Below are 24,520 nucleotides of genomic sequence, written 5' to 3'. Positions count from 1 at the left end.
ACTTAAGGCTTAATTCCATGCGCAGTGATTCCCATGCTGACCCAGATAAATCTGGAATTAGGAGTTCTGGATTCCCTTTTTTTTAAAATTGAGATTCAAATTATTCATAAATATTTAATATTTTACAAATGAATTTAAACAAACGGTGTAATTTTCATTTCCACTCCTATATATGGAACCATAATAGGTGTAATGATGTAAAATGCACGAAAATAAAAATTGGCAATGCATTTCCTTTAACGAATATAATTTTAAGTATTGAATATCATTTTGCTGATCCAACTGATAGAAAATAAAACTGGAGTTTATTTTAATAAGTTTTAAGTAACCACAGATTACTTACTTTTATAAAAAGGATTCACGTATAACGTTACAGAAAACTAATCCTAATTTCTTATTATAAGCTTAACATCATACTTATTAAAAAAAATTTTATGAATGAGATCCACTTGCTGTATCTATTGGTAATGCAAATGGAGTGATGAAAAAAATTCAAAGCAGTTATGAAGACTGCCGACAGAAGAGAAAACGTTTCCGCAATTTTTAAGAAAAAAATATTATCACACAACAAATTTGTTTTATCACGTTAGTAAAATTACTCCTAAATTACTATAAAATACGCATTGCATAGTAATTGTAGGTATTAAAAAAAAATGAAGTTCTTAATTTTTAAGATATATTGCTACAAAGACTTCTATTTTATTCGTTATTCAAACTATATATCTATATGAGAATATTAATATATTTAATACTCACTTTTTACTGCACAGTAATCGTAAACTTAAGATTTAAAAGCGCAATAAGTTATACTGATAGGAACAGATATGGTGTCATCGTTAACACGTCACGTGACCACGTAGATGTCGACTCACACGAATGTACTCCCGATCCAAACCTTCCTATACTTAGAAGTATTCACTTCAAGAATATCTGATCAGAAGTGCTAAGCGGAACACGGGATGTACCTGGGTGTCGCACTTCCACCAGAAGGGGATGCACTTGTAGGTGGAGGCGCACACGAAGTTGACGGCGGAGCAGTTGGCCGTGCAGCTGCGGCCGTCCTCGCCCAGCACGTAGTTCTCGGGGCAGGCGCAGGTGTGGCCCCCCTCGGGCGTCAGCAGGCACAGCGTGCTGCAGCCCGCGCTCTCGCACTGGTTCCGCACCACTGCAACGACAGTCTGCTCGCTGCAAGCACGCTCCCCGCCGCACCACACACACAACACAACACACACACAACACAGACACACACAACACAGACACACACAACACAGACACACACAACACAGACACACACAACACACAAAACAACGGGACTTGAATTTCATTTTGTTTGTTAATCAAGAGAAGCACTACATTGAATATGTGATAAATTGTCTGGAACTGTTATGTAAGTTATTATTTACTAATTATTTTTTGAGGAATAATAATAAAAGATGCCTTGTACACTCGTTTTTTTTAAATGCAACTACATAATACCTAAGGGAATACTTTATGTTCGATGTTGGCAACAATACGAACTTAAAAAACCAAACTTCAAAACCATCATATATAAACATAAACTTTTCAAGTGATTGATGTGTTGAGTTATTTTTCTGGGTTGTATTGCCAGACCAACCTGAAATGTAACAACTGATCCCGTGGGAGTTGTATGCTAGTTGATGCAGCCGCTTGCAATGATGAATTGACACGACCGAAGTTGTTCTGGGTGATACAAACTATCATTTTCAGGTCTCAGTAACGAGCAATGACAGTGATATCCCTTTTTTTGGTCGGTATGATATTTTCATAAAATGAACTAGAAAATATAAAAGAGTCGAAAGAAATGGTTAGGTCATTTACTATTTTCAAACCTAGAGTAATTATGGTGTTATCAGTGTTTTGGGCATGTAGGCTTTTACATTACCTATTTAAGGTTAATTAATGTAAGTGTGTATTACATTTTGTTATTTAATCATGATAGTATTTCGTTTTGCGCTCAGATTGGCATTAAATAAGACAGGCATTGAAGCTAATATTGTTTGTGGAACAATTGATGGTGTTGCTGCCTTTTGGTGGAATATAATCCAAGTGGTGTTTACATTAATTTTGAGAAAAATAAGAATTAATGTTATTGATGTAAACAAGATTTTTATTTTCACAGCAACTCAGGGATTCAATGTGTTTTGCAGAAATTGCTATGGTTGAAACACAGTAACAAAAATTTTGCCCTTGATACCCGGCCAATAGCAGGATTTTCGGTGTTGGGAGGGCTCCGAGAGAGGAAGCTAATACAGCAACATTTTAAAAATACATAGTTGTCTTTGCCACCCTCGCTAAAGTTAAGTGTAATTCTAAAATTTAGTTAAATAACATGACTATCAGTTTCAACATTCCGCCACGCTCCGCAAATACGAACCAGGCAGTTGGCTGTAGGGATGGAAGATGTGAATATCCATCGGCCTGTGCACGAAGGTCGCGAGTGTTCTGCAGTGGGTGCCGTTGTACTTGTGGCAGCTCTCCACCGACTTCTTCTCCCAGTCGGTCCAGTACACGGAGTCCTCGAACACGGCCAGCGCGAAGATGTGGTGCAGCTGCACATTCGGGTCCCTGGCTGCAAACAAAACAAAAAAAAATCATTCAACGATCTGCCAAAAAAATCCAAAGACATCGCTAAAAAAAATTCTTCTAACAAAAATATTTATGACAAAGCGCAAAGTTGCACTAGTACAATACTACAAATCGATTTTAAAACTGTACCTGAATTAGTCAACACACAAGCAGTTATGAATATCGATAAGCAGCTATGCATCCTTATAAAGAAAATCTCTACATGATGAATCTTGATTCTCCCTCTACCCAAAATACATAAGCTAGACCTCTAAAAAATGAATATTTAATGATTTTAACTTAGATTAACAAAAAAAACTATTCATAAACCTTCATATTTATCTAAACAGAATTATTGTAAGAAGCCACAACTAACATGCTCACCTATGAAAGCTATGATAAAAAAATATTAACTTACAAATATTATGCACTTGCCTATCACTATGCCATCAAGACAATAACAGATGGGAAATAGACCTACTATTGAGCTATAGCATGGACTGGAAACTACATGAAAATAAAACAATCATATCAATCACATCATTATGTGGAAAACAATGTGATAATACTATATGAGTAATTATTGACATGAGTGTTCATTCCTCACCTCTACTAATAATGACCTTCCTGTGGCCGCCATCCAGGTCTGAAACGGTGATGTGATCTTCACGGGCGTCGCCCCAAAATAGCTCGTCCGTCTCGAACGATATCGTGAGAGCGTTCGGCCATCCCAGGGAGTCGTTCACAATTATCTTCTGACCGGAGCCATCCATTCCCGCCTTACCGATGTACGGCTTGTCGCCCCAGTCTGTCCAGTACATGTACCTGCAAGCACGATCGAGTACGTGTACCTGCAAGCACGATCAAGTACGTGTACCTGCAAGCACGATCAAGTACGTGTACCTGCAAGCACGATCGAGTACGTGTACCTGCAAGCACGATCGAGTACGTGTACCTGCAAGCACGATCAAGTAAGTGTACCTGCAAGCACGATCAAGTACGTGTACCTGCAAGCACGATCAAGTACGTGTACCTGCAAGCACGATCAAGTAAGTGTACCTGCAAGCACGATCGAGTATGTGTACCTGCAAGCACGATCAAGTACGTGTACCTGCAAGCACGATCAAGTACGTGTACCTGCAAGCACGATCAAGTAAGTGTACCTGCAAGCACGATCAAGTAAGTGTACCTGCAAGCACGATCAAGTACGTGTACCTGCAAGCACGATCAAGTACGTGTACCTGCAAGCACGATCAAGTACGTGTACCTGCAAGCACAATCAACAATTCAACTGAATTAGTTCTAAGACAACGCACACGTGATACAAAAATATCACACTGTTTGTTGTTTGGATGCACATAATTTATTCAAAGTGCTCCTCCAGAAACCTGGGGCAAGTTAGCAGTGAAGATCGAAGCTGGGCCGCTGGATGTTTGTTGTTTGGTGCTTGACAGAGCCGTATCAACATCAACGACATTAAGGAGGGACGAAGATAAATCATTGTTCATTCTGTCAAAATCTTCCTTTAAAACAGAAATGTGGAAGGAAGCATAAGTATTGTACTTTGTCTTCAGTTTAGCTACTTTGACGTGCAATAAATTTAGTTCATTAGAGATGTAATCAACAATTTTGTGATGTAACTGAAGGGTGTTATCTTGTAACAAAAAGGGCCATAGTTTTTTTTAAAGCCGTCGGTGTCCACAACATGCTTGCTGGAATTGGAGATGGTCATACATACTGTTTTTCCTGTGGATTTCTTCAAAATTTGACTATATAATTGCTCACCATCGTTTTTTTTTTTTTTTTTAAAAACTTACCCTTAACTGAATGAGTTCTTGCTAGATCACAGCGGTTTCTTCACATAAATTAACGAGTAAAGTTTTTAAAATCAAATTTCACTTTTTTTACTCATCTACTTTGGTACACAACAAATTGACCTTTTTTATTAGATTATCAATTGTGTTGACATCCAGGTTACTTGCCCCAGTATTTGATGTTTCCAAAGTTCAAACGTAACTAGATCCGGTTTTCTTCTGAGGTGGTGATTTGAACATGATCAACTGATTTTCTAGTACTAGATTTAAAGTTATTGAATTATTTAAATAGGGCAATAGAAACCCCTGGAAGTCGAATTGGTCTAATATTGAAGTACATATTAATGATGAATCACTGAATAACGGATCAAGTAGGCCATACACACCATGGAACATATATAGACAAGCCCGTCTTGGCTGAACTCACGACCGCTACTGACACACGGCCGCTACTGTTTAAATGACAAATATGCCATATTTTGAAATGTTTACGTGATTTTAACTGTAACTGTTTAGCAATTTAATACTTCTTGCATTTTAAAACGATGCTTATTGTTCATGTTTTTGATTATGAAGTTCCATTTATCATCATAAAAGCGTATTTATATAGCACAAATGACAATATCACCAGTGAATGTCGGCATATTACGAATTCACGAGGAATATATGCCAAGTATTCGTAAGTAAACAAATATCAGTTATTTCAAAGTGTTAGTATTCGAGGTCGAATAGAATACAAATTGTTTTTAATCGCATTCATATCCAAAAATTTGAATATTCGCACAGGCCTACCACTAACGTCATCACTGCAAATGTTAACCGGGTGAGTTATACGTAGCGACCACGTACAAAGTCTACTCTACTAAGATATATTTACTTCAACTCCGTAGCTTTCATAGATTAAGACTTTTAAAACAGTGTTGAATACTCACTCGAAGTGACACACAGCAAGAGATTAAAGATATTCTTATTACTGTCGGAAATGCATGTCGTAACCAGTACTGGTAGAAGCCTACCAGCACCAACACTAGCAGGGGCAGCACTCACCCGTTCCTGGGGTCCAGCACCACGCCCCGGGGCTCCTCCAGCCCCCGGCTGACGAGCACCTTGCGGAAGCGGCCGTCCAGCTTGGAGACCTCGATGGTGTCCAGCCCCTTGTCGCACCAGTACAGGTTGTGCCCCACCCAGTCCACCGCCAGGCCGTCTGGGTTCTGCAGCGTGGCGGAGTGCAGCACCTGGGGGCACGCACACACAACACCTGGGGCTTAGAGGCAAGCCTGACTGACTCAACACAAGAGTGTAGCCTTAAGGCCCCCGCCTACCCGGGCACACACACGGTGCGCAGAGCTTCAGGAGAAACAACGCGATTTCAAAACTACACAAGATATCCGAGTTGGGTCTGCTTACGAAAAGCATTTAAGAGTTTGGCGAGGGCTGATAAGTACTTTTGATTTCAAATTAATCTTTTTAAACTGTATTTTTAGAAGAGTTAAAACGGCTAAAACACACATTTTCAGAGTAATTTTTAGGCGTAAAACAACCAGTGCAGATTCTTGAAAGCTCTTAGGGACTTTCATTACACTTTTTTCTTCATTTCTAAGTCTTATGATGTTCGGTCACCGCTCAAATTTCACAGTTATCCTGTGACGACGAGAAGACTGTGCGCCAGTCCAGAGGAGACACCGCGCTAGAAGCACCAGCGAGCGTCGCGCTTATTATCCCGCCTCGCTGACACACAGACACACCCCTGACGAGGCGGGGGCCTTAATGGTTAACAATACAGTCTGCCGGTAACTGTACAAACTACAACTAATAATACATCATCGTAATTTTATGAAATTTTTTTAGTCAATAGGATGATATCTGAAGTAAATTTCCTTAAAACACAATTTTTAAAGTCTGAAATTCATGATGTCTTTATTTCTTTTGTTTTGTTTTTACGTTATTTTACTTGCAGTTTGTTAATCCGTACGAATAATCAGTAACATCCAATGAAAATTTTATCAGTAAAACCTTACCAGACACACAAGTATTTTGGAACACTTGATAGGTGTTCTCTTTACATTGAGTTTTGGCTTCACATACCATAATTAGAGGCACTGGAAAATAGCATTTATAATGGCTGTTCGTAGCATTTATATTTTGCCATACAGCATTTATATAGCTTTAATTTTAATTCTTCTCCCAGTTTGTGCGGATGTTGCAAGCTTTGCACATAAGTATGTTAGTGTCACTAACATAGAAATGGTGCGACTTGTATTGCTCTGCACGTGAATGCACGGTAACAGATTTTGTCCGTCCCATAATGGTAAAAATATATATATATATTTTATAGTTCTAACAGCATTGCACGCGAACGCGATACAGAAAACCGACTTTAATAACCTTAATTTTATTGTGAATAGCAAGGCAATATTTAAGTTTCAAAGATTACGGTTTGTTTTTGGGGTTAGTAAATTAGGAAAACACTAGGTACGTTCAACACATGAGCGACAAAAGCATAGAGCTACATTGCTGCCATCTTTTTTCCCGTTAAAGTGCTTACGAATTTGACTGAAGTATATTTTCGTAATTTTTTTTGTAGTTGCCAAATATAAGCTGCGTGTGTTGTAAACTTAAATTAATGCATTTTTATATTTTAGTTGTCATTTAACAGTAAATAATTTGATTGCTTGTGTTAATATCACACACGCACGCACACGTTGGCAAACATGGCCGCTTCAATGTTTTCACTTTCTTTCCCGTGAAAATATTCATGCACGTAAATAAACGTCTCTCTTTAATCGTTTACATTTGTTTGGGTACGTTACGTTTGCCGTTAACCAAGTTTCCGCGCGAGCCTATGCGTATTTAAATTGTGTTTCGTGTTATTTACAAGATTCATAGATCGTGTTGATTGTTTACATGGCTCGCCATCGTCACCGTTTATTAGGTAATCTTCAAACACGGTAAGAAGATGCATAAAATAAAGAATGTTCTTTATTGTATGAGGTTAGGCCGTTAATAATAAGAAATGGTTTATTTAAAAATATTAGGTAAACCTAAAATTTACTAGAAATTTTAATAATTACTTCTAAAAACGGGATTGTAGCGTTTATTCGTCGGTAAACCATTTTGTCGCTTTTATTAGCGCCTATATCGTTTTTACGATTTTCCAGTGCCTCTAACCATAATGTATAAGCAAAAATTGGCCAAAATTAGATTATGTTTTTTGTTGTGTTAAGTTTTGATTTTTAATGTATGCATGATGTTTTACAAAAAAAAAAAAACAGATTGTACAATAATAATGTGGCAAAACCGTTTGTAAATATATATAACATGCCATACTCATACCATCAATTGTTCAAATGAATTGACCTAAAAATCACAATAAACATGAAAATGGATCCCTGTACCATAATTTCATTTAACTTGATCAAAACTGATTCCAAAAAGGTTTTAGAGAATTGTGATCTCTAACATAAATAATGTGAATTAAATTTATCTGAAAAAATTAAGAAATTAATGTTGCAAATTAAATAAATAATAGCAAACACACATTGAAGCTATGACAGCTTCAAGAGTACAAAAAAATTGTTTGAGGACGAACATATTAAAAATTAAATTATTTAGCCATTAGTAGTTGATGGAATACCATAAAAATAAATTAGAAACTTCATGGTTAACATTGAAACTATTTTAAGGTATTATATACATAATTATATTATATTTATTTGATTGTCGCGCGACACAGGTCAAAGGCCTAGTCATTTTACGGACCGGGCCGACTCCCGCCTACAGAACTCCAGCTGCTCTGTCGAGCAGACACTTGCCGACCTCAACGTAACGAGAACATCCGCTGAATTGAGTGTACACACACGGGTGAGCCCCGTCACGGACCAGTTTCCAGTTATCAACGGGATCGGCCGTCCGACCAATCAAAAGAACTGTAAACATTATTTGATATGTAATATTACATAATCCACTATCATTATTCAGGTTGACGTTCTCTATTTTCTACCGGAGATGGTGAACAGCTGAGAGTGCAGGACGTACCTCGTGAGTGATGTTCCCTCGTCCCATGCACATCCTCTTGATGCTGCTGCCGAGCGTGGTGACGTCCGTCCAGTAGATGCACCGGTGCAGCCAGTCGTAGTCCAGGGCCACCGCGTTGGTCAGGTTGTGCACCAGCAGGGAGGAGTGCCCGTTCAGGCTCAGCTCGCGGATGTAGTAGCGGTTGGTTACTATCAGCTTCGGCTCCACCCCTGCGCATTTCCCGCACGTGGGCTTGCTTCAGACGTTCCAGCCAAGCGGTTTTTATAAAAAAAAATACCAAATGGTTGTAGAGTGACTATTTCGACGCAGTGCTCGGAACAGAGGCCAGCTTTTGTTTTTACCGTTGTTTATCATCGTGATTCATTTTATCCTTATGATGTAAACACAGAAAACAAATTAACTTACTTGATAATATTAATCAGGTAACTAATTTATGCTGCTCTCCTGAAATAACTTAACGTCTTATAAATCGATGAACGCCGGCTGCATGCATGAAGAAGCACGAATCATTGCCGTGTTCCGCCTGAGCCCGAGCGCGCAAGCGAGAGGCGCGGAACGAGCGATAAGAGAGGCGCACGATCGGCTTGTGACGCATCTATTCTCTCTCTTCCCACTCTGTCGGCCGAGTGGAAGAGAGAGACAGCGGCAGCACACAACCTACACGTGAACTGTTTTTGTCAACTGTTTGTAAAGGACGTTGTCAGGTAAAATTATCGTCCGTAAACCGACTTTACAGACAACCTTCTTTTTTAATAAAATAATTTTTTTTTTAAGAAAAGTCTAATTCCACTCTAATAACAGAAGTTTGCAAATTAATGTTTCTTGTGATTAACAAGAACATAAAAATACATACTAATCAATATATTATTTAAATTATCAGAATAAGTGGGTAAATTATAGCCAGCTAAATACTCCTCTGAAATTAAAAAATATTAAATTGTTAATTTCTATTCTGTGGAAAAATCCCAGACTGTACTGTAAATCCCCATTCTGTGGGAAACCCCACGTTCTATGGAGAATCCTTTCTGTGGTTAAGTCCCAGTCAGCTGTGGAGATTTGCCGGAGTTTAGTTCTAGATTCGAATCAGAGACACTATTTTTAAGAACCTAAACTCAAGAAATGTTTCACTCTCAGCAAGAAAATTTAGATTCAAATCATTATTATGGTGATCCAACCAAGGTTCTAATAATTGAAAGACTTGGAAGACCACGATGCACGTGGCCTTCTCAGGGTGCTCCCAGCTCTCTTCCGATTTACACACTCCATCACTTCTCCATACCCATCCGACCGAATCTCATCCGTTACTACGACAGGCAAAAAAATTACAAGCATGTGAATGTTATAAGCCAGTTTGCTTCATTATTTCGAAGGATGTCATGTTAGATCTCATAAATTTCAACCCTACCCACATTTGAAAGAATCATGTCAGAAGATGAAAAAAATCTTTTCAAATACACTAGAGTCCCGTTATAGCGAGGTGTCACGGTTCCGGGTTTGATCCTCGCTATAACCGTGTCCTCGCTATAACCGAATTGGACAAATTTTGGCCCCCCAAAAAAAAATTAACCGAAAATAGCATAAAAATTGTGTTTAAACTAGGGATGGGTTGAGTACACATTTTTATCGATTCCGATACCAGTACCGATTCCTAAATTTTGATTCTCGATTCCGAGTCATTCCAGTTTTCGATTCCTGGTAATTCTGGTCACATAATTAAAACTACTTAAGAATTGAATGCATTACATAATGATAATAACATGTATAAAGGATAATTATAAACTTAGGATGAAATGTTGAGGGTTGTTTTTTTTTTTTTTTTTTAATTACCAGTGAAGAAGCATCTTCACATAAAGTTTGTTTGTTAGTAAGTACTAGGCTGTGCACAAAGAAGTTCAACATTTAGACAGGGTTATTTAACAGGCGATAACGCTGATAACATAACATCTTTGTTCAAAATGGGTTCAAAGGTAGCACTATTTTTTTCTGTGGTACCTTTTGACTTAGTTGGTGACAGTGCTGTAAACAAAAGTTTGTTTTTCTTCAAAGACTTATTTTTTCTGGTAGTAATGTGTGCCGGGATTTCAAATGCTTCATTAAATTGGTTGTAGATTTATAAGTACCGCTCCGTGAAATTTGCGCACTACCATGATTACAAATTGCATATTTGTCATTTTCACTATTGATGCAAAAATGTTCCCAAACTTTAGACATGTTGATACAATATCAGACCATTCGCATTGTAATTTGAAACGACAGTCGGCGAACATTTTTTTACTAACAAACTAGCAAAACACTTGAAAATAGTTTTAGCAAAACAATATTTATGCCAAATAAATAGCATAAATGCGAAACAATTCACAGTAACCTCAATAGCACGACGGTGAATTACGCCGTAATTCACCGTTGTGCTATTGAGGTTACTGTGAATCGTTTCGTATTTATGCTATTTATTTGGCACAAATATTGTTTTGCTAAAACTAATTTCAAGTGTTTTTCTAGTAATTATAACGGTTTTCTTTTGCAAGAAATAAACACGAGCCTCTGTTGGCGGTATGGCCAGAGAATTCTTTATTATCGATTGTTGCTTTCATTATACAATTTGTCCCGTACGCAACGAATCAATACGTTTCAACTTGACTTTATATTTTATGGCCACCAGAGATTTTGTGGAGGCCATCATCCTTGAATGGCTCACAACTAAAATGGTGACGACACGTGATGTGATCTCTTTTCATAACCGTCACTTTCTTCACAAAAAGCAATGGACTTTTCTTAACTGCAAATAAAATTAATAACCCTTTTTACAATTTATTTACGTCTAATACATGAGTGAGGAATAATGTTCTTCGATCGTGGAGTTTTAATTAAAGGTTAAACATGCCCGGTAACATTGTTTTTATTTATTTTTATTCGTATAAAATTAATATTTAATAATAATGAGCATTATTAGGAATTTTATGCGCATACGGCAGGTAAGATATATTAAAATAAGTAAGTAAAGTTCAGACGAAAATATATTACTACTGTATTTTCTTAACTTCACCGATTCCTAACCTACCTTGCCCTTTTTTAGTACCCGATACTGAGTACCCAAATTTTTTAATAATCGGTGGTATCGAGGAATCGGAGAATCGAATCGACCCATCCCTAGTTTAAACCTGTATAATTGGAAAATAACAGGTTATATTAACGAAATCTTAATTTCTGTGAGCAGATGTGTGAATTCTCTTTAAAATGATACCCCGTAAGTACGGATGCGATCACCGATTGCATCAAAATAACCAGAATACCCTACCACGCCACGTAAGTATAGCATCTCAGCCCGCGGCCGACGCAGCATTGTCCTGCTATCTATTGTCGACGCGGGCAGTCTGCTGGCGGCCATGTTGGTTCGGAATGTTATAAACAGGTGGTGCTAGTGTAGCGCGACGATTTAATTCCTTACAAAATAGCAGGAGTGCGGCTGCGGCAACGCACGTACGCCTCAAACGAAATAGTCGCTGGAAAACTATACTTTTTTCATTTAAAGAAACCTGTCAACTTTTTTAGAAAATAAATTTGGGATTAAACTCAAACCCCTTTCCCGGGCAAATACCCCAACAACTGAACGAAACAAAAGTTACAAGAAAACTGTCCTAGCGATTCGGAAATAAATACGGTAGTGCCTACTAGAGGTGTAAAAGTAACGAAAAAATGCGTACCCGTATGTATTCGTTACTATAACAATTAGTACTCGTTACTATCTTTACATTACTCGTTACATCTGATACCGCATAATTTGCTATGTTGCAGCAACGAATCCAGTCGTATTGCGTGCGCGTGCAGTATGACGTCGCGTAAATAATAATAAATGGAATATAAACAATTAATAGTTTTTGTTAACCAATAAACAATTAAATCTCATTAGAGCGGCTTTTTAATATTATCTCTTTTAAGATAACAAAAAAAAAAAACGTGAAAATATACGCGATTATAAAAACCAAAACATACATATTTCTAATTTGTAAAAAATACTTTCTTACGTTGTTTCTGTTCTAATATCAAACTTTGTCTACACACGTCACCGATAACTAACGGAAGTTTGATAAAATAAAGAAAGGACGGGATTCTATTTTTAAAGCCACGCACTTAGGTGGCGACTGCACGGCTGAAGAATGTGACAGGCGTCAACGGCAAGATGTCTAGTGGCGAGCGAGAGGGGTGGAGATAAAGAAGACAAATAACAAAAGCGCGCTACAAGCGATCACGCCGTAAATTCCTCAAAAATACCTCGTTATAGCCGTGTTCTCGCTATTACCGTGCTCGCTATAACGAGATTCTACTGTATTAGTTTCATTTCTTAAGGGGGTGCCTCCAATTTCAGATCACGATTTTATATTTACATTAATCACTGATCAACTTTTAGACTTTTTTAATTTTTGAACTTTCACGAAATGAAAAATATATACAGCGCATACTTTGTGCATAATTAGCTGCCAAAGTTACTTTTTAACGTTTTTGGGTTGTACAAATAGGGAGAATTTAATTTATTGCAGAACTGAAACTTTTTTAGGTTTAACTGAAATGCCACTGGCTACTTCATGAAATGGTTTGGATTTCTACCACAAAAATTAATTTCATGTTTCTCGGCTGTGAAGATCGTAACAAAATTTGAGAAATTTTGAAATGCCAGGTAAAATTGATCAAAATTTTCTGAAATGAATTTCAAACCATTTCTTGAAGTAGTCAAGAGACATTTCAGATAAACGTATAAAAAGTTTCAGTTCTGCAATAAATTAAAATATCATAATTTGTACAACCCAAAAATGTTTAAAAAAAAACTTAACTTTGGCAGCTAATCAAAGCAGAAAGTACGCGCTGTACATATTTTTCATCTCGTGAAAAGTTAAACGACTGAAAACTTCTACAAGTTTGTCTGTGGTTACTGCAAATGTAAAATCTTGGCCTGATATGGGAGGCGCCCCGTTAACAGTCGCGAACAGTCCTGAGAATGTGAGCCACACGTCCGAACCGAAGACATGACGTCACACTAGGTGTTTCCCCCCCTTTTCTTTCGTAACCCAGCGCTCTTAGCCGTGAGGCCTTTCCGCCCTGGGGCCCCCACGGGCACGGATGCGGATACGCCGCATACGCAACCAGGAGGGCGTTAGAGCCGTTAGCTATAAACAGAGGCTGAGGCTACCCATCCCAGCTTATGCACCACCTCCGGCCCCCTACTCCACTCAGCTCACCAGCAAGTTGGATGCTCCCAAAGCCCTCTGGAGTCATCACTTCTGGCGCCTACCCCAGTCTCCCGCCTCACACTGGGACTCCTCAATCACCCAGCGAACCCGCGGTCCGGTGGAGGCCTACCCGGCTGTCCAGGCTGGTAACCGGAGCTGTCCTCGTCGCTCACGTCAGCACATCAATGGGCTAGGGAACCCGATACCTGCCCCTAAAGCACTCGGGGCACCACTCCCAAGTACGAGTCCTTCCCAACAAGAATCCTGGGCCTCAGAGCGAAACGCACGGAAGGCACACCTGACGTGGCCTTGCAGGAGCGTCCGTCCGGCCGCAGCTCGTAGCCCTCGGCGCAGGAGCAGACGTAGGAGCCCGCGGTGTTGCGGCACCCCTGGGAGCAGGGCCGGTCCCGGCACTCGTCCACGTCCGAGCACATACGGGGGTCGGCCGGGCTCACCTTGTAGCCGGCGCGGCACCGGCACTCGTACCCCACCTTCCTGTCCACGCACAGCTGGGCGCACGGGCTCGCCAGCTCGCACTCGTTGGTGTCTGCCAACACACGACACAACCCCCGAGGGACTCGCTCACCATCGCAGGCACGGATCCCTCGATCCTGCACAAGCGGGGGGCCAGGCATCCACTATTCACGGGACTGTCCCTGTGCAAGTCACCGCAACGCAGTCTAGACCTCACGCCGTGTTCCGCACGCGACTAACTTGTAGAAAAAATTAAATGACTAGTCACAATGCCAAACCCTACCCCCCGCCCCCTCGAAGGTATCTTTTAATGGCCAGCGCCACCAAAAAAAACACCGAAAAAGTATCATTCATTTTCAAAGTAGTTTATAATGTTTACACATTACAATAATGTACTTTCATTATTGAGTAACTAAACTGTGGTTTTTAGAGGTATACATTGTAATGAGATTCCATAGCTGTAAAATTTTTGAAATGACTTTTTTTTTTTTAACTCTAAGAAATAATAGTTTATTTTTAGTGTATAAGAACTAATATTTGCACTGTAGTACTGAAGACAGTCCTCTTGCCAACTTTTATTTTTGGAATCATGATTTATTTTTTCCTGTATGAATTCAGTACTGCTAGATTAAAACTATTTATAAAAATTTAAATAGCTTTTAAAGAATTCATTATTATGAAAAGTAACTTGCTTCTTAAAGTTCTATTAAATAGGTTACTTTTTTTACTGAGAGCAATGTGCCAAACGTGTTTGTGGATGAATTGCCATAAAATAATATCTCTGCTCCTCACATCTAATTGTCACAACTATGTTTCCTAACACTCGTACTGTGACTCTGCACATACAGTCACAAACAGCCTCACTCACTGCAAGTCTCCTCGTCACTGAAGTCTCCGCAGTCGTTCTCTTCGTCGCAGAGCAGCGTCTCGTTCACACAGACGTGGTTCTTGCACGTGAACTGCCCCTCCGCACATATCCCCAGGCTTCTGTTGATGACATCTGGAACATCAGCAAGACACCCCCTGCTCCAGCGCTGCCTGCTGCCAACTGCCGTTGTGTGGTGTGCTACATGCCCGCCCGGGGGTTCTAGCGACACTTACTTTTCTGCAGGGACTCTTCCGGATTTTGTTACATTTGCATTGATGCGTTTTTTGTTGTAAAAAAAAAAAAGGAATTGGCATGCTTTTGCAGCATTTTCTATATTCATAGTTGTGGACCAAATCAGGGGTGCAAATCTGTAGGAATCACAAGGCAGTCCACGGAAATTTGTTGATTTGGTATTTACCAACATAAGTCATCTCTGAACAGAGCGCTTGTATGTTGTTTAAGCCCATATTTTGGCCTTTATGCATGCAACTAGCATAAAACTTCAAAATATAAACAAAGTTTTCCATAAAACATAGTTTTGACATTTACGTTTATCAACTCCGTTTCACAGTCACGATATCTAAAGTACAGCGGGCCCCTGCAATGAGGGGCTTCTTAATTCCTAGGGGAACTTGTATACCCCTGGACCAAATGATAGATTTTAAAAAATATAAAATTATTTCCTTCAGTTGCAATGAAAATTCTATACGTAGTAAGTTCTTTATGTGCAATTATTCAATAATCAAATTTTTTTTGACAAAATTCGCTATATATTATTGAAATTTTACTAACCAAACAATTTAATAAAATGGAAAAACATGATAATTAGGAAAATATTTCTTCATTGATCCAACGGCATTACGAAAATAGTTTGTACAAATTTCATCATTACATAAATGCAATTTCACTTTAAATTTTTACAATGAAATTCAAATAGTTAAATATTGTGTTCATTAAATTTTTTTAATTAGTTTTAATTTGTACCTCACATGAGGAAAAACATATGTATATATGTAATTTGCATAGTTAAGACTACGTCAAATGAAAACCTAAACTAAATAAAATCTCTGCCAAAAATTTTAGAACTCTAAATAAATCTAGAAAAACATAAAATCAGATGTTCGGTTATTAATTGTATATTAAAGTATACAATAGTTTAAAAGGGTTGAAACTTCTCGAAGTAATGCTGTTGGATTGGCACTATTTGGTAGTAATGATGCCAATAAATTACAGCATGAATTGAAGTCATAGATACACAGTAGCACTGTTTATTTTACGCAAATTTTTATTTCCGTGCAGGCACAATGGAAATAGCATTTGTGTAGCATTAAATAAAATGGAATGAATTTAAAATGTGAAAAATAAACAAACCATATTTTGCTCATTTCTAAATAGCTTCCATCACTGCGTATTTATCACCGATGACAACCCAAACCTTCAGCCAACGTTTATATTACACCATCCTGAATGCCAGTAATAGCTCTGGAGAGAAAAGCCAGAAGCTTTCAGAGCTAGTTTACCTCATGCCTACTTGGATGCGCTAGTGGCAAATCAGGACGGACAACATTTAGTAAACAACAGAATCGGGAATTACATTAACAGGTTAAGTAATATTTATAATAATATAAAAATTTTATTATGATTTTTTAAAAATATAATTAAAATTGAAATATAATATCTTCTATATTAATGAAATTATTACTTTGTAACTCAGAAATGTTGTAAAAACCTCTTAAGAATGTTATTCCCATGCCCTATGTGAATTTTTAGAAAATAATTTTACATTTTTTTTTAATCTCAAAATACATATATTAGTACTGAAAATTAATTTTAACGGGAGTAGTATGTTCATTAAAATTATTGTCAGCAAGAACACTTACCTGATTGAAAAAAAAAAATTATTTTGATTAAAACGCACTCTAATGAAAAAAAAAGTATTTGATTAGCACTGTTTTAAATAGCTATCTGTTTTCCTGGAACGAATTAGGGGATTAGTTATTTCAAAGGGCGAGAGTGTATGATTTAAGAGGGATTTATTAGTAATTAAGAGTAAAATATTAACCAACAGTTTCTAAATTAACTTAAAACGACCCCAAGTGACGACCATTATAAAGCTATAGCGATTGTGCAACACCTGAAGGGTAAAGGTGTAAGAACGGGGATCTGATGCGTGTCCTGTTGAATGTGCTGTAATCGAGTCCACGAACTCACCGCACTTGTTCAGCTTCTCGTCGGAGAAGTCGCCGCAGTCGTTGGCTCCGTTGCAGGTGTAGGCGGAGAGCACGCACCTCCCGTTGGCGCAGCGGAACTCGTCGGCTCGGCAGGTCTTGGGGCAGGTGGGGGGCTCGTCGCTGCCGTCCCCGCAGTCGTCGTCCCCGTCGCAGTAGTACTCCTGACACACACGCGCTCGTTACCAACCACCGACCGCAACGCACCTTCAGGACAGCAGGGCGGCCCCGGCTAGACATCGGCAGGGGCTCACGTGCAAAGACATTGGCCTCGGGAGCATTCAGGAGTTCATGATTTCAAACATTGGAAAAAAAAAATTTTTTGAAACATTAATTTATAAGTGTTTAAGTAAATGTACATACATATACCCTCAACAATAAAATAGATTATAGTAAAATTGGGCTTAGGAGAAGCTATCACTACCCGTCCTACCCGCCTCTATGGAGCCATCCTTTAGTCAAAGCCGCCATCTGCCGCCACCTTTTTTGGAAGCCAAACACAATACACATTTAACAGTTAACACTAAACAAAAAGTTGGATTACATCTTGTGTACACAGATCTACAAAAAAAAAAAACACCCCGCAGTTGTATAATATGAAACGCAGTCAGAGATGAGTTGATGCGTTTTGTCTTGAGTCGGGTTTCAGCCACATTGTTATTTTAACTGGTTCAGTTGGTTCAAGTTTTTAACAAAATTGCATGCTGCATATTGTAAAAAAAAAATATCACAGACAGATAACAACTGTTCTGTGCTATAAGAAATATAGATAGGTAACTTCCTCTGCTTCAAAACACAATCTGAAAACTTGCTAACCATAATTTTTTGACATCAACACATCCAAATGTAAACAAAAACATAGAGAAGTGAACTAGTGTAATTTTGCCAGCATCCATCATTTTCTGATGAATGTTTAATCAGAGCAACTTTGTGGTCATTTCACCACAATTTTCTACAAGAAAAATACTTAGTACTGTTATGAGTATAATATGCGGGAACTGGGTTCATACAAGATAGCCCAATTAAGTATTATTACAGTGTTATTAATTACAAATATTTACATTACTAATAATTAATTGTACTTAAAAATGTCTGATCACCAATCACATTCACTTAAAAACATTTATTCGCAAGTCACTCAATGTCTGTCAAGTTCCGCAGTTCGCACTCCTCACTGGAGCTGGGCTCGACAGTGGTTCGCCCCCCACCTCGCGCCTGTCCACACACAGTCTCGCGCCACTCAGCCGCACTCTCACGGTCTCGTCACCCCTTGTCATGCCGCTCTCGAGGGGGTCTCTCACCCTCTTCGCCGCTGTCGCACTTCCCTTCACTCGCAGAACTCTCCGAACTCTCGGAGCTCCCGCAGAGGCCAGCGTCATCGCTTATATACCCGTGGCGTCCTTCTAGAAGGAACAACAAGAGCGGCTGTGAAGTGTCGCGTCATCCCGGGCCGACCCGACCCCCGAAACACCCAGAACAGCGACGCTTATTCACACCACTCCTCGCGGCGCCCTCGGGAAACCAGCAGAATTCCACTAAAAGGGTCATTGACAATGGCCTGAGGCGGGACGATGAGAGGGGAGTGAAAGGGGAGAGCGAGATCGGGGTAGCGAGGACCCTTGTAATCTGGCCAGGCACGCGTGGCATGCCTTAACGTCAGTGGACGGCACGTGACGTCAGTGGCCAGCTCCGTGCCTGGCATCCATCGCACTTCTGACTGCGTTCATAACAGTATTTTATTAAATTTCAAGGAGTTTGTGGTCATTACTATCAATGTCACCGGCACCTGACACAAACAGACTTCTGACTAGGAGGGCCCCTTGAATTCATGACACCACAAACATTTACAAGCAACAGAGAAAGTTTGTGTTTAATTTCGAAGGCAGTTTGTTTTGTTCACGACTCCTGAAAGGAACAGTAGTGCGAACTGACCCGCGGAATGCAGTGGTTGTTGCTGCACAGGAAGCTGTGGGAGAGGCACGACTTGGAGACCTTCACGCAGTCCTCGGCGACGCCCTCGTCCGACCCGTCGCTGCAGTCGCGCTCCCCGTCGCACACCCACGACCACGGGATGCAGCGCCCCGTCGAGTTGCACAGGAACTCAACCTCGCTGCAGGTGCGATTGGCTGGGGGAACAAACCACCGGTCACTAGGGAAAAACACCGGCATGTCGGAGGTATGATTACAATTTTTACTTCCAAATGAAAACTAAATAAAAAAACACGTTCAGGTCAACAGCGCTTATAAAAGGGGGGTTGTCTGTAAAGTCGGTTTACGGACGATAATATTACGTGACGCCATAAGAAAACATTGATGAAAAAATTACATACTTTTTAATTTTCAAATATTATTTACAGATTTTGCAAATTTAATTTATATAATTCGTTTAAATATAATCACGAACAATTAGTTGAAAAGCCCGCCTTAACCTGTTTGATATTATAGAAGATTTTCTCGCACTGTGGTTGGCCGGTTCTTGCACGCTCAGGCGGAACGTTACAATGAGTCATGCTTTTACGTGCGTGCAGCCGGCGTTCATCGATTTATAAGACGTTATCACGTCAAAAATTAAAAATTTCATTAAACTATTGCTATTATAACTAAATAATGGACATAACAATATGTACATAGCCACATATAAAATTATTAACAATAAATAGTTTCATACTCAAATATTTTACACAAAAAGCAGAAAACAGATTATTTTAACTAATTTTTTCTACGTTAACATACACATGATCCATTACCTTTCATTATGTGTAGGTTTTTGAATATGTTTATGGTAACTACTGAGTTTTAGAGACAGTTTGAGTTTTATCTTCAACCACAGTGTCTTTCAGAGTTTTGTTTACTTGTGTTAGAATCAATTTAATATATTGGATGTCAAACTGTTTGTATAAAGTTCCTTAGAGAGATTCAATAGAATGAGTTAAAATCATCTGCTACTGGATGTTGCTACTTACTTCTGTGTAAAAATGTTTCTTATATAATGTATTTTTCACTTCTTAATAATATTAATAAAATAATAAATTAACAAAGTAAAAATATGGTTTTAACAGATTTTTTACTTTCCAGTAGAAAATATTTTTAAAACTTATAAAAAAAATAATGTACGTGTACTTTCATATTTTTTGTGTGATGTGGTAAAATTATTTGCATTTCTGTGTATTATTTTTATTTCACTTGCATTATCCATGTTAACTTGCTTCTGTTAGTGTGCAATCTGAACCTAAAACCACCAATACCCAGCTTCGCAACTGCACAGGAAAACAAATCAAAACTCACCGCAGTCCGCACTTTCATCCGAGGCATCGTCACAGTCCGCTGTCCCGTCGCAACGCCATGTGATTGTGATGCAATCGGAGTTATTACACTGAAACTGGTTCCGCTCACACTTTATTTCTGGAACAAACGGAGATTTTTAAATGAACGACACAGATTTCGGAGTACATAGAGAACTGTCTGTGCTCATAGCAGATACCTAGTTTTTCTTAACTAACCGCAGTCTCGCTCGTCCGAGCTCGTGCCACCGTTCCCATCATGGCAGTCGTCTTCCCCGTCGCAGCGGTACTCCTGCGAGATGCAGTGGCCATTGTCGCAGTGATGCGAGAGCACAGAGCAGTGTGGCAAAACATCCGTTTTGACTGGAAAAAAACATAGCACACGATTGGTTATTTTTTTCTTGGATGCAGCACTTTCAAATATAATCCAAATACCCCCATGCGTAAGTTTAAAAAAACACCATTCCTGATATGATATTCACACAATATTTCGCAGAATAACAAGGCTCAAAAAAAGCATCTAACCTCGTTATAAAAAGAGCCATTCACGTATCATCATCAGTATATCAAACAACAGTTCTGGCCTGTTTATCTGCAACAACTTTGGAACGAATTGCTCTTGAACATCAGGCATGAATAATCGAGGTGACAAGAATAATGGAAACGCAGTGCTCAAAACGTGACAGAGCACACAAGGTTCAAGTGAGTTAAGGGCCGGCTTCATATGCCGTGAGTTACTTCATTTTCACGTCATTAATTTTTGGTTCACAGTAATTCTTTTTTGTTGTTGATTTTTGCACCAGATACATTGAACAAGTTATCTGCTACTTGTAAAAAAATTGCCAGGCTAATATCAGCAAAAAAAAAAAAAATCCAACATGACCGATGAAGGGGGCTCGAGAACCAGGCAGAACGGTTGCGAGAGAAAGTGAGGCCAAAAACGAACAGCGCTGTTGTGAGAAAACGGCCAGAATATTGTTTCTCACAACGTGGCGGTCAGGAGAGCCGCTCGTCGCTTTGTTATTGACAAAGGTAAAGGCGCTATGCAGTGCTACGACCACGTGAACCACGCACTTCGGTCGCCGCAGTTCTGCTCGTCGCTGTTGTCGCCGCAGTCGTCCGTGCCGTCGCAGATCCACGTGTGGTGGATGCAGGCCGTGGTGAAGTTGCAGTTGATCATGCTGAGGCCGGACTTCAGGGCGGTGCAGTTGGTCCGAGCTGGAACCACAGTCGCATTCACGACGCAGCTCTGCCCGCAACAGACTCGGAATCCTTTCAGATGGCAAGATTTTAATTTCAAGGACTGCCCTCTATTCAATGGAAGTGTCTGTAAGGGGTCACAGGCAACTTATGCCCTTTTTTTCCCACTGAAAGAAAAACTTCCTAATTAAAAATTTTATTTATGCTTTAAAAAACCTTTCATGCGAGAACAAATTTTTTTTTTAAATACATATACTGAAATTGTGATTGCAGTGGAATAACATACATAAAGATTAATACCATAATAATAATACTGTAAATATTTTTCTTAAACTTTAACTTATAAATTTTTTTTACCGGATTTGTACACAAATAATTGTATAAAAAAAACAGAGGTATTGCATTGATTTCACTACCTAATGAACAAAACAGATAAATCACATTTAAATGAGAATTTTTCTTATGGCCTACTAAAGACCTATTTTCAGCTCATTGTACATCTTTCCGCTGCACGTCGAAATAATCAGTGGAGTAACAATGTTTTTATTCAAGAACAGAGAAAGTGAAACAGAGAAAATGAAATATAATAATGTAACAAATGTATGCCTTTATCAATTAAAACAGTATTACGCATAACAAGGTATTTAGGACAGCCTGCACCGAGGTGAAAATATGAAGGATTCCCAGGGAAGCACGCAATGATTATTATTATTTATTTATTATTTATTAAAATTTGTGACATGCACACCAACAGCCGAAGCTTTAGAGGTGTGCACAGAACAAGTAATACAAACACGACACATACAAGCGAATAAATACAACATAAACAGGATAATAAAAGACGACACATACAAGCGAATAAATACAACCTACACAGGAAAATAAAGGACGACACAATAACAAACAAAACAAAACAGCAACTGAGATAATTTTAACTAATTGATCTAAAATTGGAAGAATAAACAGGATTATAAAATTACTCAGAATATTAGGGTAATCATAAAAATTAAAATTTGAAGTTTTTAATAAAATTTTCATATTTATTGAAATTTGAGATAAGTCTGTAAATTAAATCATTATTATTGTGTAAGGAACATAATAGGGATCGAAGGCGGCTTTTGAACTGCGGGACTCGAATACCAGAGTTATCAAGTAAGTATAAGCAATTAATTTTTGAACTATAGCACTTAAACACAAACAGGGCATCCAGATGGATGCGACGATTTGAAAGAGATTCTAATTTGGGTAATTGATGGTGTCTAGAACTAATTATTTTGAAAAATTTATTTTGTATGGATTCAATTTTGTCACTGTCGGTGGTGTTAATACTGTTCCAGATAACTGAGCAATATTCGAGTTTACTTCTAACTAAGGACAAATAAAGAGTAAGAATGGATTCAATATTAGATGCATAGTAAGTTATATAATTTATTAAATATAAGGTTCTACGGGAAAAGGATACTAAAGAATTAACATGTTGATGAAAGAATAGTTTGGAATCAAGAATAACACCAAGATCTTTTATACTAAGAGATTTGGAAATTTTTGAGTTGTCAAGAAAATAATCATATTTAACTGGATGAATTTTCCTTGTGAAAGAAATAATTTTTGTTTTATCTTTGTTAAGTGAAACTAAATTCATTTTGCACCAATTATCAATTTCAGTAATATCAGATTGAAGAAGCAGACAGTCATTTAAGGAGGAAATTTCTCTGGATATTTTAAGATCATCAGCAAACAGAAAACCAGTAGTATGATGAAGAACTTTAAAAATATCATTGATATAAATATTGAATAATAAGGGAGATAAAGTACCCCCTTGAGGCACACCAGAAGTAGCATGATATAAAGTAGAAGTTTTTTTATTAAGTGAAACAAAGAAACATCTATCTTTAAGGTAACTAGTAAACCAGGTTATATAATTATTACAGAGACCGAAGTTAGAAAGTTTAGCTAGTAAAATGGAGTGATTGACAGTATCAAAGGCTTTAGCCAGATCAAAATAACATGCATCAACCTGCCCCCTTGTTGTAACTTTATTGTATATAGGATTAATAAATGAGAGAAGATTAGTAGAAGTTGTCATACTATTTCTAAAGCCATGCTGATTAGGAGCTAATCTGTTGTTTATTGGAAAGTTAATATGTTTAAATATTATTTTTTCAAAGATTTTAGTAAAGCCATTTAATAATGATATAGGCCTATAATTAAATACACTGAGTTTACTACCCTTTTTATGTATGGGAATAACCTTAGCTATTTTCCATTTAGTGGGAAATACTTGTGATTTTAGACTTGTATTAAATAGATGCAACAATAGAGGCATTAGAATAAAAGAGCAGCCTTTAATAATGAAATTTGGTATACCGTCATGACCAGTAGACATAGTTGGTTTTAATGATTTAATTCCCCATAAGACCTGGCTTTCTGATAAGAATGATACAGGAATTGAATCGTGAATAATATCGGGATCAATGATACGAGGGTGGTTGGTGGATGGTACATATACACTAGCAAAGTACTTAGCAAAGACATTAGAAAGAATACCAGGATCATTACAGATATCACCATTGACATTAAGAGAATGGGATTCACTATAACCATTTTTCATAACATTGACATATCTCCAGAATTTTTTAGGGTTATTCTTAACCTTATTATTGATACTACGATTCCAATTAGTTTTATCACGCTTAATAAGATTTTTAACTATTGCTCTATATTTAGAGAAAAGAAGGTAATACTGAGTATTATTGTTTCTTTTATAGAGTTTATGAAAGTGTTTTTTAGATTTTAAGGCATGAATTAATTC

General features: G+C 38.2%; 1 protein-coding gene across 1 annotated transcript in view; it reads right to left on the bottom strand.

Moving 5' to 3' along the window:
- The window catches only part of LOC134528557 (prolow-density lipoprotein receptor-related protein 1), a 348,548-nt gene that overhangs the window by 54,917 nt on the left and 269,111 nt on the right, over positions 1-24,520 (bottom strand). The window contains exons 42-53 of the mRNA XM_063362288.1: positions 21,583-21,726; positions 20,728-20,871; positions 20,513-20,629; positions 19,160-19,353; positions 17,211-17,391; positions 15,000-15,131; positions 13,956-14,204; positions 8,436-8,644; positions 5,448-5,635; positions 3,194-3,411; positions 2,396-2,590; positions 966-1,165 (exon numbers count right to left, since the gene is read on the bottom strand). Of these exons, the coding sequence (XP_063218358.1) occupies positions 966-1,165; positions 2,396-2,590; positions 3,194-3,411; positions 5,448-5,635; positions 8,436-8,644; positions 13,956-14,204; positions 15,000-15,131; positions 17,211-17,391; positions 19,160-19,353; positions 20,513-20,629; positions 20,728-20,871; positions 21,583-21,726 (2,171 nt within the window). The remainder of the gene's footprint in view (positions 1-965; positions 1,166-2,395; positions 2,591-3,193; positions 3,412-5,447; positions 5,636-8,435; positions 8,645-13,955; positions 14,205-14,999; positions 15,132-17,210; positions 17,392-19,159; positions 19,354-20,512; positions 20,630-20,727; positions 20,872-21,582; positions 21,727-24,520) is intronic.

Source organism: Bacillus rossius, chromosome 1, assembly GCF_032445375.1.
Source record: "Bacillus rossius redtenbacheri isolate Brsri chromosome 1, Brsri_v3, whole genome shotgun sequence".
Taxonomy (NCBI): domain Eukaryota; kingdom Metazoa; phylum Arthropoda; class Insecta; order Phasmatodea; family Bacillidae; genus Bacillus; species Bacillus rossius.
The sequence above is the reverse complement of the archived record's forward strand: the minus strand, read 5'-3'. Positions and strand labels throughout refer to the sequence as shown.